Below are 22,299 nucleotides of genomic sequence, written 5' to 3'. Positions count from 1 at the left end.
ATTTCAAATTAGTGATGATAGTTCATGTATTACAGTTAACATAAGCAGAAATTTAGTTTGGAACTCATGGCATAGTCTATATCACGTCAGAATTTATTTTTCAGTTGTTATTGACATGCTACAAGTTACTTCACATACGGATAGAAAACAAGTATTTTATACAAAATAAATAAATTACTGAATAGTTTTTAAATTCACTTATTAATGAACTTGAGCAAAGAAGCTTGATTTTCCACTATTAAACTGTTCATTTTTATGAAACATGTTAATTTTTATAAATCTAGTAGCTAACACAGTACCTGGATTACCATATTAGTTTTATATTGCTACCATAATAAATTACTGCAAACTTAGAGGCTTACAGTAACACTGTTATTATATTATAGCTCTGTATGTCAGAAGTCTTACGTAAGTCTCACTGGGTTAAAATCAAGTTGTTGGCAGGGCCACATTCTCTTTTGGAGACTGGAGGAAAGCATCTGTTTCTTTGCTCATTACAGCTGTTGGTAGAATTCAGATCCTTGTGGTTGTTTTGAAAAAGGTCCCTAGAGATCATCTTCATTCCTTGGCTTGTAGCTTCCTCCTTCCGCCTTCACAGGGGGCAAAGGAGACGGGTCTCAAGTCTCTCTCATGCTTCAATTTTCTTCTGCCTCTTCCTTCACATCTCTCTGAGCTTCAGCCAAGAAAGACTCTCCACTTTTCATGTGATTTGATAGTCCCAACTAGATAATCCAGAAAAGTCTCTTCATCTTAAGATCTGTGTCCTTAGTCACATCTACAAAGCCATGAAGAGTAGCATATTCATGGGTCCCAGGGCTGGAGTTCCAGTAGTTGTCTATAAGGAAACCCCAAAGACATACGTTCTGAAGACCTAACTTGATTATAGATGTCTGGAAGAATGGATGGCCTGTACCGACTTCAGAGAGCTTCCGTGAATATTATTTTATTCAAAATCAAGCTCATGAGCCTCTCCATTTGTGTGGGTCCAGATTTCCACATCTAACTGCATGTGAACTGTCCTCAAGACAATCATTAATCTGAGAGCAAAGAAAAGTAAAAACTGTGTGACACTGAATATTTCTGGAGTGGCAGTAGCATTTTATTCCAAGAGGCTTGCTTGCCCTTCCTTCCTTTCTTTCTTCCTTTTTTTAATTTTTTTTTTTTGTGGAAAAATTGTACGAAAGAAACTTTCATGAGGAAAGAAAATTAGTCTGACATTGGCAAAGATATAGGGGGTAGGGAACGGCACTTGGTATGACCTGGGCCAAAGAAAGGATGAATGCTATGAAACAGAGTTGTATTGCCTATCCCATCTGAAGAGAGGGGTGTATAATGTGCTGTTTCAATTTAAAACATATAGTACTTATCCATATTTAAGTCATTGAAATCATGACTTTAAGCAGGAAATTTATTATTGCTTTTTGCAAAAATCTTTGGATTAAGGCAACTTGAAGGCTGCATTTGTATGCTGATTTACCACTTTCCGTTTTCTTAAAGTGTTCATATCCATCTGCAACGGTGAAGATCTTCTGTAATTTAAATAAAATCAACTATAGTTATTTCATGTGAAACTCTTTTACTATTTTTTTTTTTAAATTTTAATCTCCTGAGTTGTGAGAGCACAGCTTAGCAATGTGTGTAAAGGCAACAAAGCAGGTAGTTTAGATTTCTGTTAGTCTTCCAAGGAAAACGTACAAGTAAACTGGAATACCACACAGAGAGATTATACAGTAAAATGCTTTTGCAAACTAAGATTTAAAGAACTGGAAACCTTATTATTTTTCTCAGTCAACATGTAAATGGATAAATTCCTATGTTTTTATGTTGTAAAAATGAATTGTGAAATGTTTTCTCTACAGAGTAAAAAACCCCATAAACTGCCATCCATGTATAATATTCTGAAAAGTCAACTTGTTTGAGAACACTTGGCGGAAGTAGTTACTTTGATGAAAATAAAAATCATTTATGTCCAATCCACCCATTTCCTCTGTGCAAGTACCTCTGTCAGTGTCCCACAGGCATGAGTATTATGTAGTGTCACTCATCTATTCATTTGTTCAGTGTTTACTGAAAGAACGCTATGTACCAAGCACTGGGCTAAAAACATTAATAAGACACAAAGTTCACAAAAGGGACACAATTAATGCTATAGATATTATATTAATAAAATATTGATTAATAAAACATGGTGACTGCAGTGCCGGCATTAAGCATAGTATACAGTAGTCTACCATTGACTATAGCTTGTCCAGTGCCCGTTTTCCAGGAAAAGTTGAAAATACTATTATTTACACATTTCACCACATACCACTATGTATACACAGTATTTACTATCAATGAATTAGGAATTACTTCCCAATAACAAACCCCTTATTATAAATACCAGGTTTATAGCTTTTGTGTCCTGCAGCCCTCCCTTGGAGATTCCAGCTTATTCTATCTTTTTTATTATCTGGCTTTCTTCATATCTCTCAATAGGTTAAAAAATATATAACCATATGTAGTTTAATATATGTGGGTATAATATAATTGTATTTGTCACATGTGTTACGTATGCAAACATCACATTAGCCCTCTTGGACCTCCATGCTAGGTTAATACGGCCTATTGACACAGAAACACAAACTATCTCAAATTAACCTTGTCAGATAAACCAAGTTTTCAGTTTTATTCATTTTTTCACAACTATCCTAATTAATATCTGACCAACATCAAAAAGAAGGCAGCCATAAAATGAATCACACAATATACATCTCAACCTCCTCCTTCCATTATACTAGATTTTCATGAAGTGTCTTATTTTGTGGGGAAAAAATAAGTGGGTCACTTAATATTCCCCGAATGATTTTCATTTTTTGGAGGCATTTCTATTCCATACCATAGTGTAGAAAGAAAGAAGTGACTAGGAGAGAATAGTGGCTTGAGGAAATAATGGTAAGGAAAAATGGTATCTTCAGGAGGAAAGTGTGATTAACAAGAAGATCTTAAAGGGTTGAATGAATTCATGCTTGACAAGGATAATAGGTAGAAAGCAAAAAGAAGAAAAGAGGAAACGGGGAAAAAAGGAATAAATAAGTTAAAGAAGAAAGATGTGAAGAAAAAAGAAGGCACAGAGGGAAACACACATGAATTTGATAAATAGTTATGACGACAAATTATGCCTTCATTTGCTCTCGCCTTGACTAGTTGTATCTCCAAAGTTGTTAGATGTTTGATTTACCTTTTTTTTTTTTTAAGGGCTTTTTATTAAACCCCTGGAGAAATCTGGAAGATCTAGGAACCTATCCACTTTTAGAGAGATAACAGTGTCATCACTGACTATATCGAACTTGCGTATCCTCAAAGTAGTAAATCTTAATTGGTTTGGTTCCCTACCCTTAATTCCTAATTCTTGTTTCTCTCCAATTTCCACTGCTGTCCCTCATGTTCTGAATTATGCAATACTTGTCATTCTGTTTCTGTCTTCTCAGCACTATATTTTAAAGATTACTTTGTGTTGCTGTTATGTATATCTAGTTTCTTCTAATCATTTCACAGTCTTTCATGATTGGTGACCTCTACATTTTACTTAGCCAGTCTGTATTGAATGGACACCTATGTCACCTGCCAAATTAAACTTTAATTTGGCAATATAAAGTTAATTCTGGACCCCCAAAACATAAGTTGTAAGAGTAGAAAAATGAACAGATCTCTAACTTCCTATAATGCAAGACCTACGTGCACTGCATTTAATTAAAGATGTGGGTAAGTAAATTTGGGTATTGCTTAAGATATTTTAACATCCTGACAATCTTCTGCAAAGTTATTGTGTCCATTTTGAAAGTACAGCACTTAAAAAGCTCCCAAGCATCTCATAATTTTTTTAAGGATTTGGAGACATTTTAAAATTATTAACTATGTCTCCTTAGTTTGTGCTTCTGCTGCAAAAACAAAGAAAATGCTTTTTAGCAGTTTTTCTGTGTATAGGCCTGAGTACAACCCAAACAGATCTTGAATGGGAGGTCTAAATTTGAACTTTGTTTTGCATGATACTAATATATTAAGAATCTAAAGTAGGGTCAGCAAACTTGTTGCATAAAGGGAAAGACTGTAAATATTTTAGGCTTTGCAGTTCACTTGGTCTCTATCACAATCACTTAAATCTTCCACTACAGAGCAAGAGCACCCATAGACAATCTGTAAGGAAATGGGATGATGGTACTCCAGTACATTTGTTTATGAAAATAGGCAGTGAGCTGGATTCGGCTAGAGAGTCATGGTTTGATGATCCCTGTTCTAGAATATGTTTTTTTCCATGTTGGGATCAAGTTATTTTGGGGAGTAGATGCATCTCAAGATGAGTATCTATAGAAAATTGCCTTAGGTATTTTCTTTTATTTCAAATTTATTTTAAATATAGTGGACATAAAATATTATATTAATTTCAGGTGTACAACATAGTGATTCAACATTTGTATACCTTACAAAGTGACCACCACAGTAAGTCTAGCAACCATCTGTCCTCGTATATATATATATAATGTTATTGATTCTATTCCTTATACTGTGTATTATATCTCTGTGACATATAAGTGGAAGTTTGTACTTCTTAATCCCCTTCCCCTTTTCCACTCATCCCCCAATGTTCCTCCACTCTGGAAACCATCAGTTTGTTTTCTGTATCTATGAATTTGTTTCTATTTTTGTTTTGTTTATTTTTTTAGATTTCACATATAAGTGAAATCATACATTTGTCTTTCTCTGTCCAAGTTATTTCAATTAATATAATACTCTCTAGGACCATCTATGTTGTACAAATGTCAAGGTTTTGTTTTTCTTTTTTTTTAAAGATTTTTATTAAAATATAGCTAACATACAACATTATATTACTTACAGGTGTACACCATAGTTATTCAGCATTTATATGCCTAAAGAAATGATCACCATGATAAGTCCAGCAACTATCTGACACCGTACCAAGCTATGACAATGTTATTGACTATATTCCCTATGCTGTGCATTATATCCCATGACTTACTTGTTTCATACTTGGAGATTTGGGCCTCTTATTCCCCTTTACATTTTCCCCCGGTTTTTAATTTTTCAATTACAGTTGACATCCAATACCATTTTATATTAATTTCAGGTGTATAACATAGTGGTTAGACATTTGTCTAATTTAAGAAATGATCCCCCTGACTAGTCTAGTACTCGCCTTGCACTATACATAGTTATTACCATATTATTGACTGTATTCCCTATGCTTTAACTTACATACTGATGACTGTTTTTTAACTATCAGTTTGTGCTTCTTATTCCCTTTACTTTTTACACCCTTCCCCAAACCCCTTCCCATCTATCACCCCAACAAATCTAGTAAGCATCTGACACCATACATAGTTATTACAATATTATTGACTATATTCCTTATGAAATACCTTGCATTCCCATGACTGCTGTATAACAACCAAGTTATACTTCTTAATCCCTTCCCTTTTTTTCACCCTTCCCTCCAACCCCCTCCCATCTATCACCCCAACAAATCTAGTACCAATTATGATACCATACAAAGTTACTACAATATTATTGACTATATTCCTTATGCTATAGCCTACATCCCCATGATTACCGTGTAACAATCAATTTGTACTTAATTTATACCTTCCCCTTTTTCACTTATCCCCAACTCCCCTTCCATCTGGCAACCAGGAAAATGTTCTCTGTATCTATGCGTTTGTTTGTGGTTTGTTGGTTTATTTTGTTCTTTAGATTCCACATATAAACAAAATCACATTGCATCTGTCTTTCTCTGTCTTACGAGTACACTCCACTCAACACAACACCCTCCAGATCTATCCATGCCACCGCAGACGGCCTTCCCTGGCCAAGGAATGTTCCATTGCATATATGTACCACTTCCTCTTTATCCATTCTTCGATCGACAGGCATCCAGGCTGCCTCCCCATCTTGGCCATTGTAAACAATGCTGCCATGAACATATAGATACACAGGTACCCTTGAAGTAGTGTTTGGGTTTCTTCATATTAATACCTTGAAGAGGAATTACTGGGTCCTTTTTTGTCTCTTGTTATAGCCTTTGTTTTAAAGCCTATTTTGTCTCGTGTAAGTATTGCTACTCCACTTTTTTTGTTTCCATTTCTATGTTCATGAAATACCTTCTTCCTCCTTTTTACTTTCCATGTGTGTGTCTTTCAATCTGAAGTGAGTCTGTTGTAGGTAGCATGTGTAAGGGTCTTGTTATCTTATCCATTCAGACTTCCTATGTCTTTTGACTGGAGCATTCAATCCATTTACATTGAAAGTAATTATTGATAGATATGTGGCTGTTACCTTTGTATTCATAATTTTGATTTTTTTTTTCATCCTAAGTCCCTCTAACATTCCTTGTAATATTGGTTTGGTGATGATGAACTCCTTTAGCTTTTCTTATCTGGGAAACTCTTTATTTGTCCTTCAATTCTAAATGATAGCTTTGTTGGGTAGACTAATCTTGGTTATAAATCCTTGCTTTTTATCACGTTAAATATTTTATGCCAATCCCCTCTTGCCTACAGATTTCTGTTGAGAAATCAGCTGATAATTTTATGGGAGCTCCCTTATAAGTTACTAGTTGCTTTCTCTTGTTGCTTTTAGGATTCTCTCTTTGTCTTTAATCTTTGTCATCCTTATTATAATGTGTCCTGGTCTGGACCTGCTTGGGTTCATCTTATTTGGGACGCTCTTCATTTCCTGGACTTGTATGTCTATTTCCTTCACCAAATTAGGAAAGTTTTCAGTCATTATTTCTTCAAATGGGTTCTCAATCTCTTGCTTTCTCTCTTCTTCTGGTACCCCCATGATGCATGTGTTATTATGCTTGATGTTGTCCCAGAGGTCTCTTAACCTATTATCATTTTTTGGGTTCTTTTTTCCTTTTTGCTGTTCCAATTGGTGTTTTCTGTTTCCTTATTTCCCAATTTGATCCTCTGCTTCATCTTGTGTCATTCTTCATTTCAATTATTGTATTCTTCAGCTCTGACTGGTTCTTTTTTATGGCGTGTATGTCCTTTTTTGTGCTTGCTGTATCTCTCTGTTGAAGTTCTCACTAAGATTCTTGAGCATCGTTATAATCATTGTTTTTGAACTCTGTATCTGGTAGGTTGCTTGCCTTCATTTTGTTAATTTTTTCTGGAGTATTCTCTTGTTCTTTCATTTGGGATGTATTTTTTTGTTTCCTCATTTTGGTTTCCTCTTTATCTGTTTCTATGTACTAGGTAGATCTGCTACATCCCTAAGTCTTGGCTAGATGGCCTTATATAGATTGTGCCCTTTGGGGCCTGATGGAGTCCAGTGGCACAGTCTCACTGCACTGGATGCTCCAGGAGTGTTCCTTGTGTGGATTGTGTGTGCCCTCAAATTATAGTTGAGCCTTGGTTGCTATTGGCAGGTCAGTAGATGGGATTGACTCTCAGGCTGATTGGCTGTGGGGTTTTGCCATATCCACAGCTTACAGGCTACTGTGCGAGTGGCTTACCCCATTGAGTGGGATTTGTCCCAGTGAGCTCTGGTGCCTGTTGAGACTGCTCATTGGATGTGACATTGGTGGGGCTAAGTGGGCAGTGCTCTGCTGAGATCTGAAGTGAACCTCCAGGTGTGTTGTTTCTGGAGCCTCTTGCAAAGGGCTTCTGTGCAGGCCCAGGTCACCTACTGCCTCTGACTGGCTGGGACAACCTGATAAGAGCTACACAGTGATACATGGTTGTTTGCTGCCGGTGCTAACCCGGAGGCATGTGAGAGGGGACACACTGTACACCAAGGATGTTTGCCACCAGTCCTGGGCCTGGGGTAGCTCCATAAAATGCCAGGACATTCTGAGGCCTGCTGCCATCAGCTAGCTCCCTTGAGGTTCAGCCACTGATAAAGTCTCATGCAGTATGCAAGTTCGGTGGGGCAGCATCTTTGGGAATCACTAAAGTGGGAAGAGTTGTGTTTACCAGGTTCATGTTGACTCTGGTTTGGTGCCAGTGCTTAGCCTGATACTACTCAGCAAAAGTCTCAGAGCACAATGAGGCCAGTCGTCATCTACTTGGGATCTGTTGGACTCTGGTAGTTTTCCAAGAAAGAGTGCAATGTGGCCGGGGCTGGCTGCTCTTGGAGAGAGTACCTTCAGTTTTGGGGGAGTTGGGTGGGGTGGGGTCCCAGTGAGTCAGCAGGGTGGAGCTGTGGAGCTCACCAGACCAGTCAGAATCAGATTTGGCCATAAGCATAGCGGGAAGGCTCAACACAGGAAAGATGGCGCCAGCCTGCCAGCCACATGGGAGAAGTACCCCTCACAAGGAAAATGTTGAGCATCCTCTAGCCCTCCTTCAAAGCCATACAATCCAGTCTGCCCCTTGCATGTCTCTGAGACTCCCCCTAGCCACTGTCCCTTTGCTGGACCCCAAGGTGAGTGCCTGGGAGTGAGAGATTCTGTGCATGGACCCTTTTCAGAGGAGACCTGGGTTTCCCACTGCCTTCCATCCCACACAGGTGGTTGGAATTCCCATTGTTTTTCACAGCCAGATGTTGTGGGGGCTCCTCTTCCAGATACCAGTACTCTGGGCTGGAGAGGCCAGTGTGGGGCTGGATTCCCTCACTCCTGTTCAGGTTGGGGGAACCTCTGTGGCCAAGATATCCTTCCCAGGTCTCAACTGCGACATGTTTGGGGTTAGCCAGTTCGGCGTCTCTGCTCCTCTTACCAGTCTCGATGTAGCTTCTTCTTTATATCTTTAGTTATAAAACTTCTGTTCAGCCAGACGTCAGAAGGTTCTCTAGATTGATTGTTCTATAATTTAGGTGTAATTTTAATATGTTCATGGAAGGAAGCAGGCACAGTGTTATCTGTTCTGCTGTCTTGGATCTCTATCTCATTCTTTTTTATGACTGAGTAATATTCCTTTATATATATGTACCACTTCTTTTCTATCCATTCATTTGTTGATGGCTATGTAGATTGCTTTCATGTCTTAGGTATTGTAAATAATGCTGCAATGAGCATAGGGTTGCATATACCGTTTTAAATTACTGTTTTCCTTTTCTTCAGATAAATACCCAGAAGTAGGATTGCTGTGGCATGAAGTAGTTCTATTTTTAATTTTTTGAGTCATCTCCGTACTATTTTCCCTAGTGGTTTCACTAGTTTACAATCGTACCAACAGTGCAATAGGGTTCCCTTTTCTCCACATCCTCGCCAACACTTGTTTGTTAATTAATTGATGATAGCCATTCTTACACGTTTGAGGTGATATCTCATTATAGTTTTGATTTGCATTTCCCTGAGGATTAGTGATGTTGAGCATTGTTTCACGTGTCTGTTGGCCATCTGTATGTCTTCTGCCTTAGCTATTTTAAATCCTACTTCTGCTTGAGATGCATTGCAAAGTTTGGACAGTGCTCTAATTTGAAAGACATCAGGTGATTAGAGATACTCATGATCTTTGTCTGACTGAATATCTAAGAGGAACAAAAGAGGGAAAACATTAATACTAATTCTATCCACAGGATATTATACTATTCTTATTTTAATTTTTCAATGAGTTTACTTAATTTATGCCATAATATACGTCCTAGAACCATTTAGGCCAATCTTTCTCTCATTTGTAATAAAGTTTTAGGTACTGTCCTTAACAGTTGCTGCATTTATATGGTACATTTTTACTTTATGATAAAGTTAGTTGATAATTCCTTAACACTTTTTGCTGATGACCTTTTAAAGCCGCATAATTAGAATAAGTTGTGGTTATTGTATTGGAATCTCTATCCCATGGGCCGACAAGGCAGCACATTAATTCTCTGCATCACCCACTCCATGTGCAGTGCCATCAGCACAAAGATATTATTCTTTGTAATTACATAAAGAAAGGGTCTATTTAGTGTTAACTGACCTTTCTGTGACTGATCAGCCTTTTCCACCAGTGAAGTAGAAATGTATATCATTAAAATGTGAGTAAATAGGAAACCTTCTAAATCTTAAACTATTCAAATCAGGAGGTGCACATGAAGAGGAAATTGTTCAGTCTCACATGAAATGGTGAAAAGAGTAGCAGACTTTAAAACTCTTTTAAAATATTGAAAAGTTGAAATATAATTAAATTATGATAATGCATAGGACTATCATAGGACTATCAATAACAAGGAAGTAATATGCAAATATGCTTCTGCTTAACAATCTTAAGCAATATTAGAGGACACATTAAACTCAAATATATACTCAGGATTCAAAATTAAAGTTTATTTAATAACTAATAAATACATTTATGGGAATTATTACTGTGACTACCACTTAGGGTGTTACAAATACTTTAACCATTTAAATAATATATTTTAACTTGAAAAATTTATGGGAGATATAGATTACGTGACACTGATTTTTACTTTTTTATAGCATAATTTGTTTTTCTAATCAGTTATACTGGATACTTTGAGGGAACATACAATTATATTGAAGGAAACTGGATCAACTAGAAATTTAATAGCTAATTTAAGTGGCGTTTGTATAGCATTTCCTAAAGCCATTGAGTAGTTATAGAACAAATGATACAGTCAACATGGAGGTAATTGTTCCTTTTTTGACCACACATCCACATTAATCAGGCGCTTTTTAATATTTAACCATCTGTGTTTCTAGGCCAGATTTTCCTTTCCTAGAAGACATCTAGGGCTCTGTGTATGAAATATCCTCAGAATCTGTTCAAAAATGGACTCTTCCTTGGAACTTTGCTCATCACTTGCACTGAAAGTGATCTCTTATGGAACTATTATACTATTATTATTTGGATATGTCTTTTATCCTTTTTCATGTATAATGTATTCTGATGTAGTTATCTTTGTGAATGCCTCAATTCCCTTATCTGATAGCAAGCTCCTTTGGCCCTGAAATTGTGTATTTTTTTTCATAATGTTATCAAAAATTCTTGGTCAAATATATACACTGAACAGAGTCAAAAAATAATAAGGAACAAGCAGGGTTAATAAAAGTATTCATAAATTCCCAATAAATCTTTTCTGAGTTCTGAGAAACAATATCACACTGTCCATGAGTAAATTTTTGAGTAAATCAATAGTAGCTAAATTTGTAACCTCTCCAGGATCTAAGATAAGGAGTCCTGTATTTAGTCACACATGTGCATGCTGGAGTGTGGGAGCTAAAGAAAGTATTCCCCTGGACTCTGGCAGGGATAGGTTTAACTGGTCATCTGGCGCATGGCAGGCTTTCATCAAACAGTGTCATAAAGGTACTATTTCATTACGTACAGTGTCCCCTGTAGTGCTTTCTGTATACAAATTGCTTAATAAGTATTTTTTTAAGTAAAGTGGCAGAAAGAGAGCATTTCGTTAAACATGATAATATGTAGAGTTTGAGGCATGTAACAATGTTAATACAGAGGACTGATTTGTTCATTTAAAAATCAAGAATGTTCAAGACTAATTATTGGAGAACTCATGTTGGACAAGAGACTGGTTTCCATGGCAGCACAGACAGGGAAGTGGGTCCTGGGAGAGTTAAAACAGTTATTTGCTCCTTTGAGGCTTCAGGGTATCGACACATATCATTCTTACAGACTTGCTCCTTGGAAACTCTGGGGAGCACCCTCGTTTTCTGTAGTAATTGGCATATAGATTTTAAGGGAGCAGCAATACAATAACGCTGCTATGCACACAGTAGGTGACATACTTAGTAAAGTATATGTTTTCTCTGTCTGTTATATTGTTAGAGAATTGGCATGTATTTTAAGCATTTGTGTTCACTACACTAATTCCTATGAATCAAAAGGGATGCTTTTGAAGCGACAGTGTTCACAAAGAGACTTGAGGCTTCCATGTCTCGTTTATTCTGGTCTATCCACTGCATTAGTTTTAGTACTGATGGCTGCTTTAATAACATCAAAGCATCACTGAGTACAAAACTACCAATACAGTGCCCTGAACTTGCAGAAGTGTGTCAAAGGCACATGTGGGCCTGGGGGGATTTAATGGTAGATATCAGTGGTGTAATGGATAAGCATAGTATGTACAGGATCACATGCTACTGAAACATTGGTGCTTAGAATGGAGCGTTATTACGGCACTATGCATCAATGGTATACTAAATATGTGGGTACATTTCACTGTTTACACTCCCTTAGTAATATTATAAAGTCAAGAGACAGCAGAATGTAACATGATCTATAAAAATCTAATTCAGAAGTCATAAGTAATAGTAATTTAACAGTCCTAAAGGAGCCCCAAAAAACATTCCTCTTGACTGATTTACCCAACGTTACTCATATATATACTGACCTGTGTGGCAGGACAACTTTTATTCCTGACAAATAAAATGGCTCTTGTAAGATTCAGGTCACTGATTGTTTCTTCAGTGAAGACTTTTATGACCCTGTTCCCTGACCTGGTAGAATCAATTCCACCTGGTAGAATCAATTTGAGATACTTCAAAAAATACCTTGAATACACTTATTTACACTTCGACCTCCTTCTACCCTAGCCTGTAATCCCTGGTGAACAGGGGTCCCATCTTATCCTTCTTTTTAATTTCTGAAGCAGCCATAGAGCTGGCCCCATAAGTAAACTTACTAAGGGTTTGCTAAACAAATGATTAAATGAGAAAATTAGTAAATGAATTAAAAGCTAGATGTTAGCATGCTCTGAGGTGAAACAGGTCAATAAATATCAGCAATGCAACTTTTGTTTTTTGGTGGTTCTGGTAGGAAATCAATTCCTTCCAACCAGGGGACTATAAAGTGAGTGTGGTGCAGTCTGTGTGAGAACAGAGACATGGTAGCAGAGCCCTGGTGAGATGCAAGAAAGCAAGGAACCATCTATAGTAAACTATTAATAGCCAAGAATCAGGAGATGACAGACAGGTCATCAGAAAAAAAATAATCTGAGATAGCCATACAAAATCATATCAGGATAAGACAGAATTAAAACTGAGTCGAAAAAATGACAACTCTCTTACAATACATAATTGAAAGAAACTGTATTCGAAGATGTGGTGAAAATACACAATGGAATGTTACTCAGCTATAAGAAAAGATGAAATACTGCCATTTGCGACAAGGTGGATGGATCTTGAGAATATCATGCTAAGTGAAATAAGTCAGACAGAAAAAGTCAAGAGCCATACGATTTTACTCATATGTGGGATATAAAACTGAAAGCAACAAAAAGCTTTAAAAAAAAAAACCTGAAAGAAACAAACAAACCAAAAACTCATAGATACAGCCAGTTTGGTGGTTACCAGAGTGCGAAGAGGGGTGGGGTGGGGGGGGTGCTTGGTGATAAGAGGGTAAAGGAGGTCAAATATATGGTGATGGAAGGAGATTTGATTTTGAGTGGTGACCACACAATGCAGGTGATGTATTACAGAAGTGTACACTTGAAACCCATATAATTTTATTAACTAATGTCACCTCAATAGATTTAATTAAAAGATTTTGGGGAAAAAAATCTAGTGCACTTTTAGGTAGCCATTTTATTTAATAAAATGGTATACCATAAAAAAATGAATTTCCTTTCCATCCATTTTCAAATGACTTTTCTGATATGGACATTGTTGAATATGCAGAAGGTAGAGGCAGAATTATGTGTCTGGATAGATGTGCATAAGTATAAGTATTGTGCATGTACTCATACTTAAGTTATATAATGATAATATTGTGTTGCCACCTCAGAGTGAAAGCTGATTAACTCAGCTATTGAGATGATAATGATTTCTTTCTCAGTTAATCCTAGAGTAAAAGAAACAAAAACAAAAATCATAGAATTTTCCTTAAAAAAAAAAAAAGAGTAACTGAGGGGAGGGCATAGATGACACATTACTATAAATTTAGTCATAAACACTAGGACTATTTTAATGTTAAAGTATTTGTAAATCGCTATGTAGGTTTTCTACACATACATGTATCATACAAATATTTCCATTATAACATCTGTCTACAATGTTTAAATCAAGTTTTTTTTTCTTGTAATCTTCTTTGGCATCAGTGCATCTTAAATTGAAAAAACAATAAAAAAAGTTCAAATGGATGTAGACTTTCTCCAGGATAAGTGTATCTGGCTGGACCTCCACAGATCTCAACAGAATTACTCTGCTGCATTCAACCATACTCCAGAATTGTGTAGGTCTCAGCTATAAAGGTCTATGCACTTGGGTACTTGGTCTTGCCAGTGAATGCATCAGGCTTAATCAAATCATGAAATGGAATTCTGTAGATCCAAAACCACAAGAGACTGGGTATATGTAACTAGCATGCCGTATTGACTTAACAGTGAAAAGTGGCTTCCAAGAGGACCAAGTTCTAATTTCCTTCAGCAGTCCATTTTATGTCAAGAAGCTATGGTGTTAGCCAGATTATAAAAATAGTTGTTGTGTTGTTGTTTTTTTGGCGAAAAAGGCTTAGAGCAAAGTAATTCTGTTATTTGATTTGATTTTTTTTAATGTCATTAGGATTTATAAAAACACTCTTGCACAGTGTTGAAGAGTGTGACTCACATTCGCGAAGGAAGTATATCAGATAGTGAAGAGCAAGAGATCTGAAGCCAATCTGCCTAGGTGTGAAGCCCAGGTGCTCCAGTTACTATGCATGTAATGTTGCACAATACACCTGGTATTTTAGTTATGGTCGCATAACAAATATCCCAAAACTTCTTGGCTCATGATTCTATGTGTCAGAAATTTGGACAGGGTACTCCAGGGCCAGCGAGTCTCTTATCTCACACTTTCCGAACTATCTACTGGACAATTCAGAGACTAGGGATTGGAATCATCTTCAGATGACTCATGCACTCACAGTTGATGCTGACTGTTGTCTGAGACCTGAGCTAGGGTTGTTTGCTGGAACACCTACCTATGTAGCTTGGAGTCCTCACAGCATGGTGACTGGTTCTAAGGATGAATGTCCACAAATAGAGGGCAGAAGCTGTATGCTTTTTTAATCATTTGCTTTTTTTTCTTTTTCTTTTTTTTAAATAAACTTGCTTTTTGAAATAAACTAGCCTGGGAAGTCACACAGCATTATTTCTGCCATATTATATTGGCTGGAGAAGTCTGCTGAGTCTCAAGGAAAGGAGAAATAGACTATGCTTGATATGTAGTGATAAGATTCTAGAAGAATATGTAGGAATGAAAATATTTCTGCAGCCATTTTTGGAAAATATAGTTTGCCTCACCTGACTTCTCTTTGTCATATTTTCTCTTTTCTGGAAAATAATGTTTTAACAATGGAGACAATTACTATTATCCCAATTCTTTCCATTAAGTGTGGAATCCATAAGTTAACATTCAAGTTGAGTCTTATTTCTAAGTTCTTGTAGATAGATGTACAAGATATAGATATATAAATATAGATACAAATAGATATAGATATAGAGATACATATATATTGACATATACATAGATATCTAGATATATATAAGATGAAATATAAATAGATAATATACAAGTATGCTCTATATTTTTGTCCCAAAAGAATCCAATTCTCTGATTGTAATTCTCTACACCACACTTACCCAGTGGGAGAAGGAAAGCAGAAAGGAAAGATGAGAAAAATAAACTGAAAATGGAGACAATGGAAGATAACTCCAAGATAAACTTCAGGCTTAAAGATTAAGAAAGGCCAAGTAAAAGTAAAAATGGAGAAGTAGCATTTGGGTATCTTGGGGTCTCAGTCTGCCTTCCTTTTTCAGCAATTTCGATGACAAAGGAGGAAGCCAGGTCTTTCTTTAGCAATGTTATCTCAATACTGTCAGGATCATGGGCTAGCTAATTAGGTGACCCAAGAAAAATGCTGTGTATTTTCAAGGGGTTCACATACCTGGTGAAAGTCAATGATGCACCCAGAGAAAGAACTCGTGCTAAGAGTCTAGACAATGTGGTGTATCCTTGGAATAATGTTCAGTGCAAAAACATTGAGTGAATCCTCTCTATATACTTCCTTAAATCTTCACCTCTCTAGTATAGTAACTAATAATATAAATGTGCTTCATTAAAATAGGTGTTTATATTGTCAATAGGTTATTTCATAGAAGTGGACAAATAAACTGTGTGGTTCTAAAATGCTAAATATATGCATTTCCTAACTGGTATTCTGTGTATTCATTCATTTACTGAAAACCTGTGCACCCACTATGTCAGCTCTGCTTTCTCCAGTATATGTTAGGGGTGAATAAAATGATGGTCTCAGCCCTCATGGAACTTACAATCTAAATTTTGTTTAGCCCTTTATAAACACAATCTTTATTTCCTAATAAAATATTGGGATAAGAAGCTGTAATATCCCCCAAACATGAAAGCTTAACAAATAATTTAGGCTAATAGAGAATAAACCATCATCAAGCTAAGTATTTTTTTTTTACTAACTTCTAGATAACATGGAAACTATTAACAGATACTGACAACATCTCTTTATCAAGTCTTATTTCCAATGTTTCATCATCTTGATAATCATTAATAATGGCAATTGAATAAATACCAATAAATCTGGCTTTGAGAAAGTATTATATTTATTTAGACCTTTGGGTGAATTTAATACATATGGAAAACAAATAAATGCAAAATATTCAGAATTCTACTTTCTAATTATACATTTGTGTGATTTTTAAAACATAAATATTTCCCACAAGACCACAAATTCTTAAGGTTCACCATTATCTCTCAGAGCTTGTCACTCAATAAAAAGTTCTGCATAACTGAATGAAAATGAATAAATAAGTGAATGAATGAAATAATATTGCAAACACTGAGAGTGCAATTATTTTAACCTATAGAGATTGCAATAAACTTTTCCTTAATGGTTTTAGAAACAATTTTTTTTCAAGTTCACATTTAGCCAAGACTTAAGTAGAAAGATTCTACTGATAAGACAGCTAGATTTGAATTTAAAAGTACATGAAAGTCATCATCTGCTCTTATTAGTTTCTTCTTACCCTTTAGTTATATTGCCAACCCCAATTTTTGTGCCTTTATTAAATATCTTCTGCTGTTGATCTTTTATAAGATATTCAACTCTAGTAGTGGTAGCATTACTTCTTCTGGAAATATTTTCACCGATAATTATCATTCCCTTTTGTTTCATTTGCGTGCTATAACACTATTGGTTAGAATTAAAGCAGTCAGAGTCGTGAGGTGGAACCACAGTTAAACATAAAAAAAAAAAAAAGAAATTTCAGTATCAGCAGAATACCATTATTTAAAACTTAAAAAACTTAAACTTCATTGCACATCTGAAGGTCACTGACTTTCAAGAATAGGTAGTGAATTGGCAAATCCTTCTATATTTTCATTATTAGGAAATGATAATGTAAAATATCATGACTGATATAAATGTTTTGAAGATTCATTCGTATAACTACACAATTTAATTTCTTGGTATTTACGCCAATTGTGGTATATAAAACAGTAAGGACTGGTATAATACAGAAATTAAAAGTATATTTATTTTGAAATACAACTGCATATTACATAGTGAACAAAGCATAAAGTACCAAACATATCCCCCATTAAGTTCCATGAAAGAGATTTAATGCAAATCCCCACCACTTTTGTAGCACTCCTCTCAATTCAACATTTATAGTAGCCATCTAGGGCTTGAAAGAAATGTAATTGAGATGTGTAATATTGCAGGGATCAGAGTTATGCTTACATGAAATCAAACAAACAAAACTCAGAATGATTCCTCCTCCTGCCTCCAGAACATTTACCAGAGAATCACTTGAGGATTAGATTTTAATATTAGTGTTAATATAGCAAAAAGAATTATAACCATGTTTTCAAAAGTATTTCCACCAAATAAAAATATCCATAGATACTTTGTCCTCCTATGGGAAGATAATTCTATGTGATTTTAGGCAAGTTTACTAGATAGAAGTTTCTAAAGTTTTAAATTATTGTGCCAGAATTAGGACAAGGACATTTAAAACACTTCTCAGTTCATCTTCCTGCCTTTTTGAAGAACAGCTATGACATAGTATTAATCATTAGGGATCAATATGGATACAAGGCATTCATGAGAAATATGTTTGTTGACCTTCACAAATCTTCAAATGTGTAAATACATAAATATTTGTACAGGCAATTTTCTGCTGAATTACATTTCCTCTATGCACATTCTCATACCACACTATACATATTTTAACAACTTATACTAAAGGTTTGATGTAATGGCAATCATATTTTTAATTGCTTCACAGTGGTTATTTTTACGTCTAGTTATTTAATCATCATTATCATCATAATTAATCTGCATTTAAATGTTTTGAAACGTATTCCCTACTATAAATAATGTCATAATGAATAAAGCTTTTTGCTTAGAATAAATTCCCATAAGAGGAATTACTAGAGTAACAAGTTTGACAGTATTTAAGGCTGTTGATAAATTCCATATTTTTGAAGAAGTCAGAAAATGTCTGTACTAGAAACCTAAAAAGAATCAGCAATTAAACTGAATTCATACATCTAATTGAAAATGATAGGTACCACCCGATTTGCCAATGGATAATGTTGCAAAAGTTATATATTCTCAGTGGTTTGTATTAGACTCAACATATATTTATTTAGTCTGGGAGGGTGTTACAAAGTACTCAACTACTCACAGAAGCAGATTTAACCTTTAATATAACTAAAGTATACTAGTAACAGATAATGGCTCTCTCTGGATGCTTCTAAGTGTTGAGTTTCTTGCTCCTTGTCTTTTACTCTTTCCTTCTCTCTGTTTCGAGTGTCTTCTGTGAGTGCCACCACTCTGAACCTTTTGGACATAGGATTCCAAGGTCCTAAATGTCTTCTATTTATTCGAACAGTGGGGCTTGAAGAAAGGAAAAAGGGTGGGGAAACTGGAAGAAGGCCCCTGGGATACTGAGTGGAACCTTCCAGGACTGGGTAATTCCTTAGATATTGTGGAAGAAGTTCGGAAAGAGGGGGAACAAAAGTTAGACTCTGATGAATCAATGTTAGGGGGAAAATAAACAACCTGCATTAAGAAATAAAATTATTAAATCCAAGGAACGTATTGTCAGGGGAAATATCCTTTTAGTTTCATTATTTTTCTACAATATGTAATATAATACTTTTAGGTAATTCAAACAATTTAAAAATTCAAACCAATTAAAATGATTTTAATTAAATATATGTATATATTTATCTTCCAGAAAATACAAGACGAATCACTAGAAGAAAATCTACGTTTAGCTCAAGAGTATCAGAAATTACTGATGAATTTCTTAGTAGAAAAGGACAATTATTTCAACCTATATGATAGACAGTTATCACTTGATGCTTCAGTTAGAGATAAGAAGCAGGTAAGTATTTCTTATTTTTCAAAAAATAATGATTTACTTGAAATATATATTATAAAAATAAAAAGTAGTCAGTCATGGAGTCTTCAATTTGATGGTCATCTTTTATGGCATGTTTTTGTAAAGTTTTGTTGTATATTTTATCAAACTTTTTAAATTTAATTTTGAAAGGATATTTGCAAAATGAAAAAAACTTAGTTTTCAATCCACCATTTTATACTAATTTGCTTTTAACTATCATGACCTGGAATACCAAATTTTTGTAGTTCATAGATTTACATACTTGATCATAGACTTCAAATTCCAATTGTATCTATAGGTAACTTCCCATGAGATACCTCTAAATCTTCCTCATGATATATGGGCTTCAAATTTTGGTTTCTAGTTTCTTTTTAAATATGGGTCTTGATTAGAAACTTGGAGAAATAGTTGACCTCTGGTTGCTGGGAATCACTGGGAATTCTAATATATTTTGTAAAATCTTCCGCAATAATGAAAGTGGAAAAGTAAAACACACAATATGCTAGAATTGGGAAGACAAAAAAAGGGAAGAGAAAGCTTCATTACTAGAATATGAAGATGTACCCACTTCCTCTATATTCTTCTCCAGACACTCATGGACAAGAAAATTATTTTCCTTTGAATTTTTATTGCTTCCAGAATTTAAATTTCAAAAAACAGAGGCATGGTTAATTTTTAACAATTTATCTAAACATAAGAACCAGTAGACGGCTAATGGATCCTTTCTCCTATTGCCATTACCCATTTTACTGTACTAATACTATGATAGAGTAGTGTAGAATTCCAGTACAATATTCATCCCTCATTACTGTGCAATATTGGGTAAATGGAAGGCCATAATTTGAGTGCAAGCTCTACCAATACTAGCTCAGTGATCTTGGCAAGTAATTTACCCTTTCCAACATCAGTTTTGTCACCTGTAAAATAAGATCGACCTCAGAAGAAAATTGACAAGGAATAAAAAAGATATATCCATAGTTACTTCGAAAATAAAGGAATATTATGCAACTGTAAGTAACTATTACATTCATCTGATATGCTGCTTATAAACTCCGTAACGCTTCTCATCCATCTACTCTTAACATGAGTTAATGCTTTCAAATACATTGAGAGAAAGAGTGTATATTTTTCTTTTAAAAATGTGTATTGAAGTAGTAGCAAGATCAAGGTAGATCAAGAAATAAATATATTTGGGAAAGAACTGAGAGGTCAACTATATACCAAAATCTTAGTTTCCTCAAACCAGTGTGCAGGATTCAAAGAAAGGGTATCAAATGGAGCATTTGTCCAATCACTTCATGCCTGTGACATTGTTGTTGAGGTGAAACATGTTGTATTTGTTGCTGAGAATTGAGGAGGAGAACATAATCAATGGCTATACTGTATTTCCTTTTCTAATCAGGAGGGAAGAAACATAAATTGTATGTATTCTTGTTATCAGTTTATATAGAATCCTTTGGTGGCAAATAACAAATTTATTAGGTACCTGTGTAAATAGTGAAAAACTCAGGCCTTTAAGAAAGATTTCTAACATAGTATTTGCCTAGTAAGAGTAAAATTGTCTTTATGTCATTTTTGGACTTAAAGCAAGTTTGATTCAGTATCTGAGGAGTGAGAACCTGGTGTGAATAGACAGTGGGGCATGCTAGGAGATTGCGTTTATGTTTGTGATGCTTCCTCAAACGAATCACTTTTAGCACACCTGTTTCAGGGAAACTTTCGAAGATTTATTTGTACTTCCAATCATTTTTCATTTCCATCCTTCAGCGATGGAGGTCATTAAGTGCAGGCTGCCCTTGTCAGTGTCATGTAGGATCAATTTGCTGCAATGGACAGAGAGGCCTTATTGATGCTGTTAAATCTGTCAGTGAGAAATCGTATGTCATTAGCGTCTAATGCACTGCTTACAGGATGGAATTTGGCCATCAAAACTGAGAAAACCCTTTGATATTTTAGTTCATTTCCTTGATATTGCAGCGTTGCTGATATACGGTATATATTAGTTTTAGTCTTTTGACCAGTTTACATTTAGGTGAACAAAAACACCACTGAACCCCTGATTCCCTTATTGAATTCCCTTATCAGATAAAATGAATCCCACTTTTCGGAATTTTTTAGTATATTTTTTCCTGTTTTAGAATAATTTCAGTGTGTTTGAACATGCATTCCTCTTTGGCATGGTAAATAATTATATTTTAATTACTGTGCTTCTTAGGGAGTATTATTCTCTCTATATAAATAAAACATTTTCATACTTCCCTGTTTTTTAGGCCAAGACTAGCAAAGAAAGCTTAACAGAGGAGTAAAACAAATTAAATGTAAAAAACAATAATGTTCCTTTCCTTAACACAATGTTATATACAGATGCCTCAAATGGTAGCATGTTATTATTAATCTTATCTCTTTTTGCATGTGTTTCTTGGTACTTTCCTGCACTTTTAAAATTTGCAATGATGGATGTTTCCCCCTTTAAAAATCAGAAGCAAACAAAAATGATTATGCAGAATTCTTTTGCCTTGTTCATGGGTAAGGATAGAGTAGAACCCAGTCTAAAACTTCTCAGATCTCAAAATTTAAAATAACACTAAGGAGGAATGAAGGAACAATATCTGAAAACACGTTGTACATCAGTGTGAAAATATTTTCATCAAAAACTTTCAAATCTATTTTTCATATTTTCTTTTTTAAAAGTCCATGAATATATTGATAAAATCACCATGTATTTGTTTCAATTGCTATATCAAGTTCTTCAGTCCTACAAAGAAAGTTAAAGCTAACAAGCATGCAAATGTCGATGTGTTCTGTTGGCTGAAAACAAGATCTCTCCCAAAAACTTGTTAAAATATCTTTAATTATTTTGTCAACCACTTGTAAAGCATAACTTTGCCTACTCTAATTCTCAGTGCTTGCAAAATAGGGAATACAAATTATAACAGAATCAATCAGTGCTTAACAAGCGCTTATGTGGAC

General features: G+C 35.1%; 1 protein-coding gene across 1 annotated transcript in view; it reads left to right on the top strand.

Moving 5' to 3' along the window:
• CCDC178 (coiled-coil domain containing 178) overlaps positions 1-22,299 on the top strand; it is a 360,492-nt gene that overhangs the window by 227,225 nt on the left and 110,968 nt on the right. Inside the window, exon 19 of the mRNA XM_033087581.1 lies at positions 19,162-19,311. Within this exon, the coding sequence (XP_032943472.1) occupies positions 19,162-19,311 (150 nt within the window). The remainder of the gene's footprint in view (positions 1-19,161; positions 19,312-22,299) is intronic.

The sequence above is a fragment of the Rhinolophus ferrumequinum genome, chromosome 19 (genome assembly GCF_004115265.2).
Source record: "Rhinolophus ferrumequinum isolate MPI-CBG mRhiFer1 chromosome 19, mRhiFer1_v1.p, whole genome shotgun sequence".
Lineage (NCBI taxonomy): Eukaryota > Metazoa > Chordata > Mammalia > Chiroptera > Rhinolophidae > Rhinolophus > Rhinolophus ferrumequinum.
This window is presented reverse-complemented; position numbering and strand designations above follow the sequence as displayed.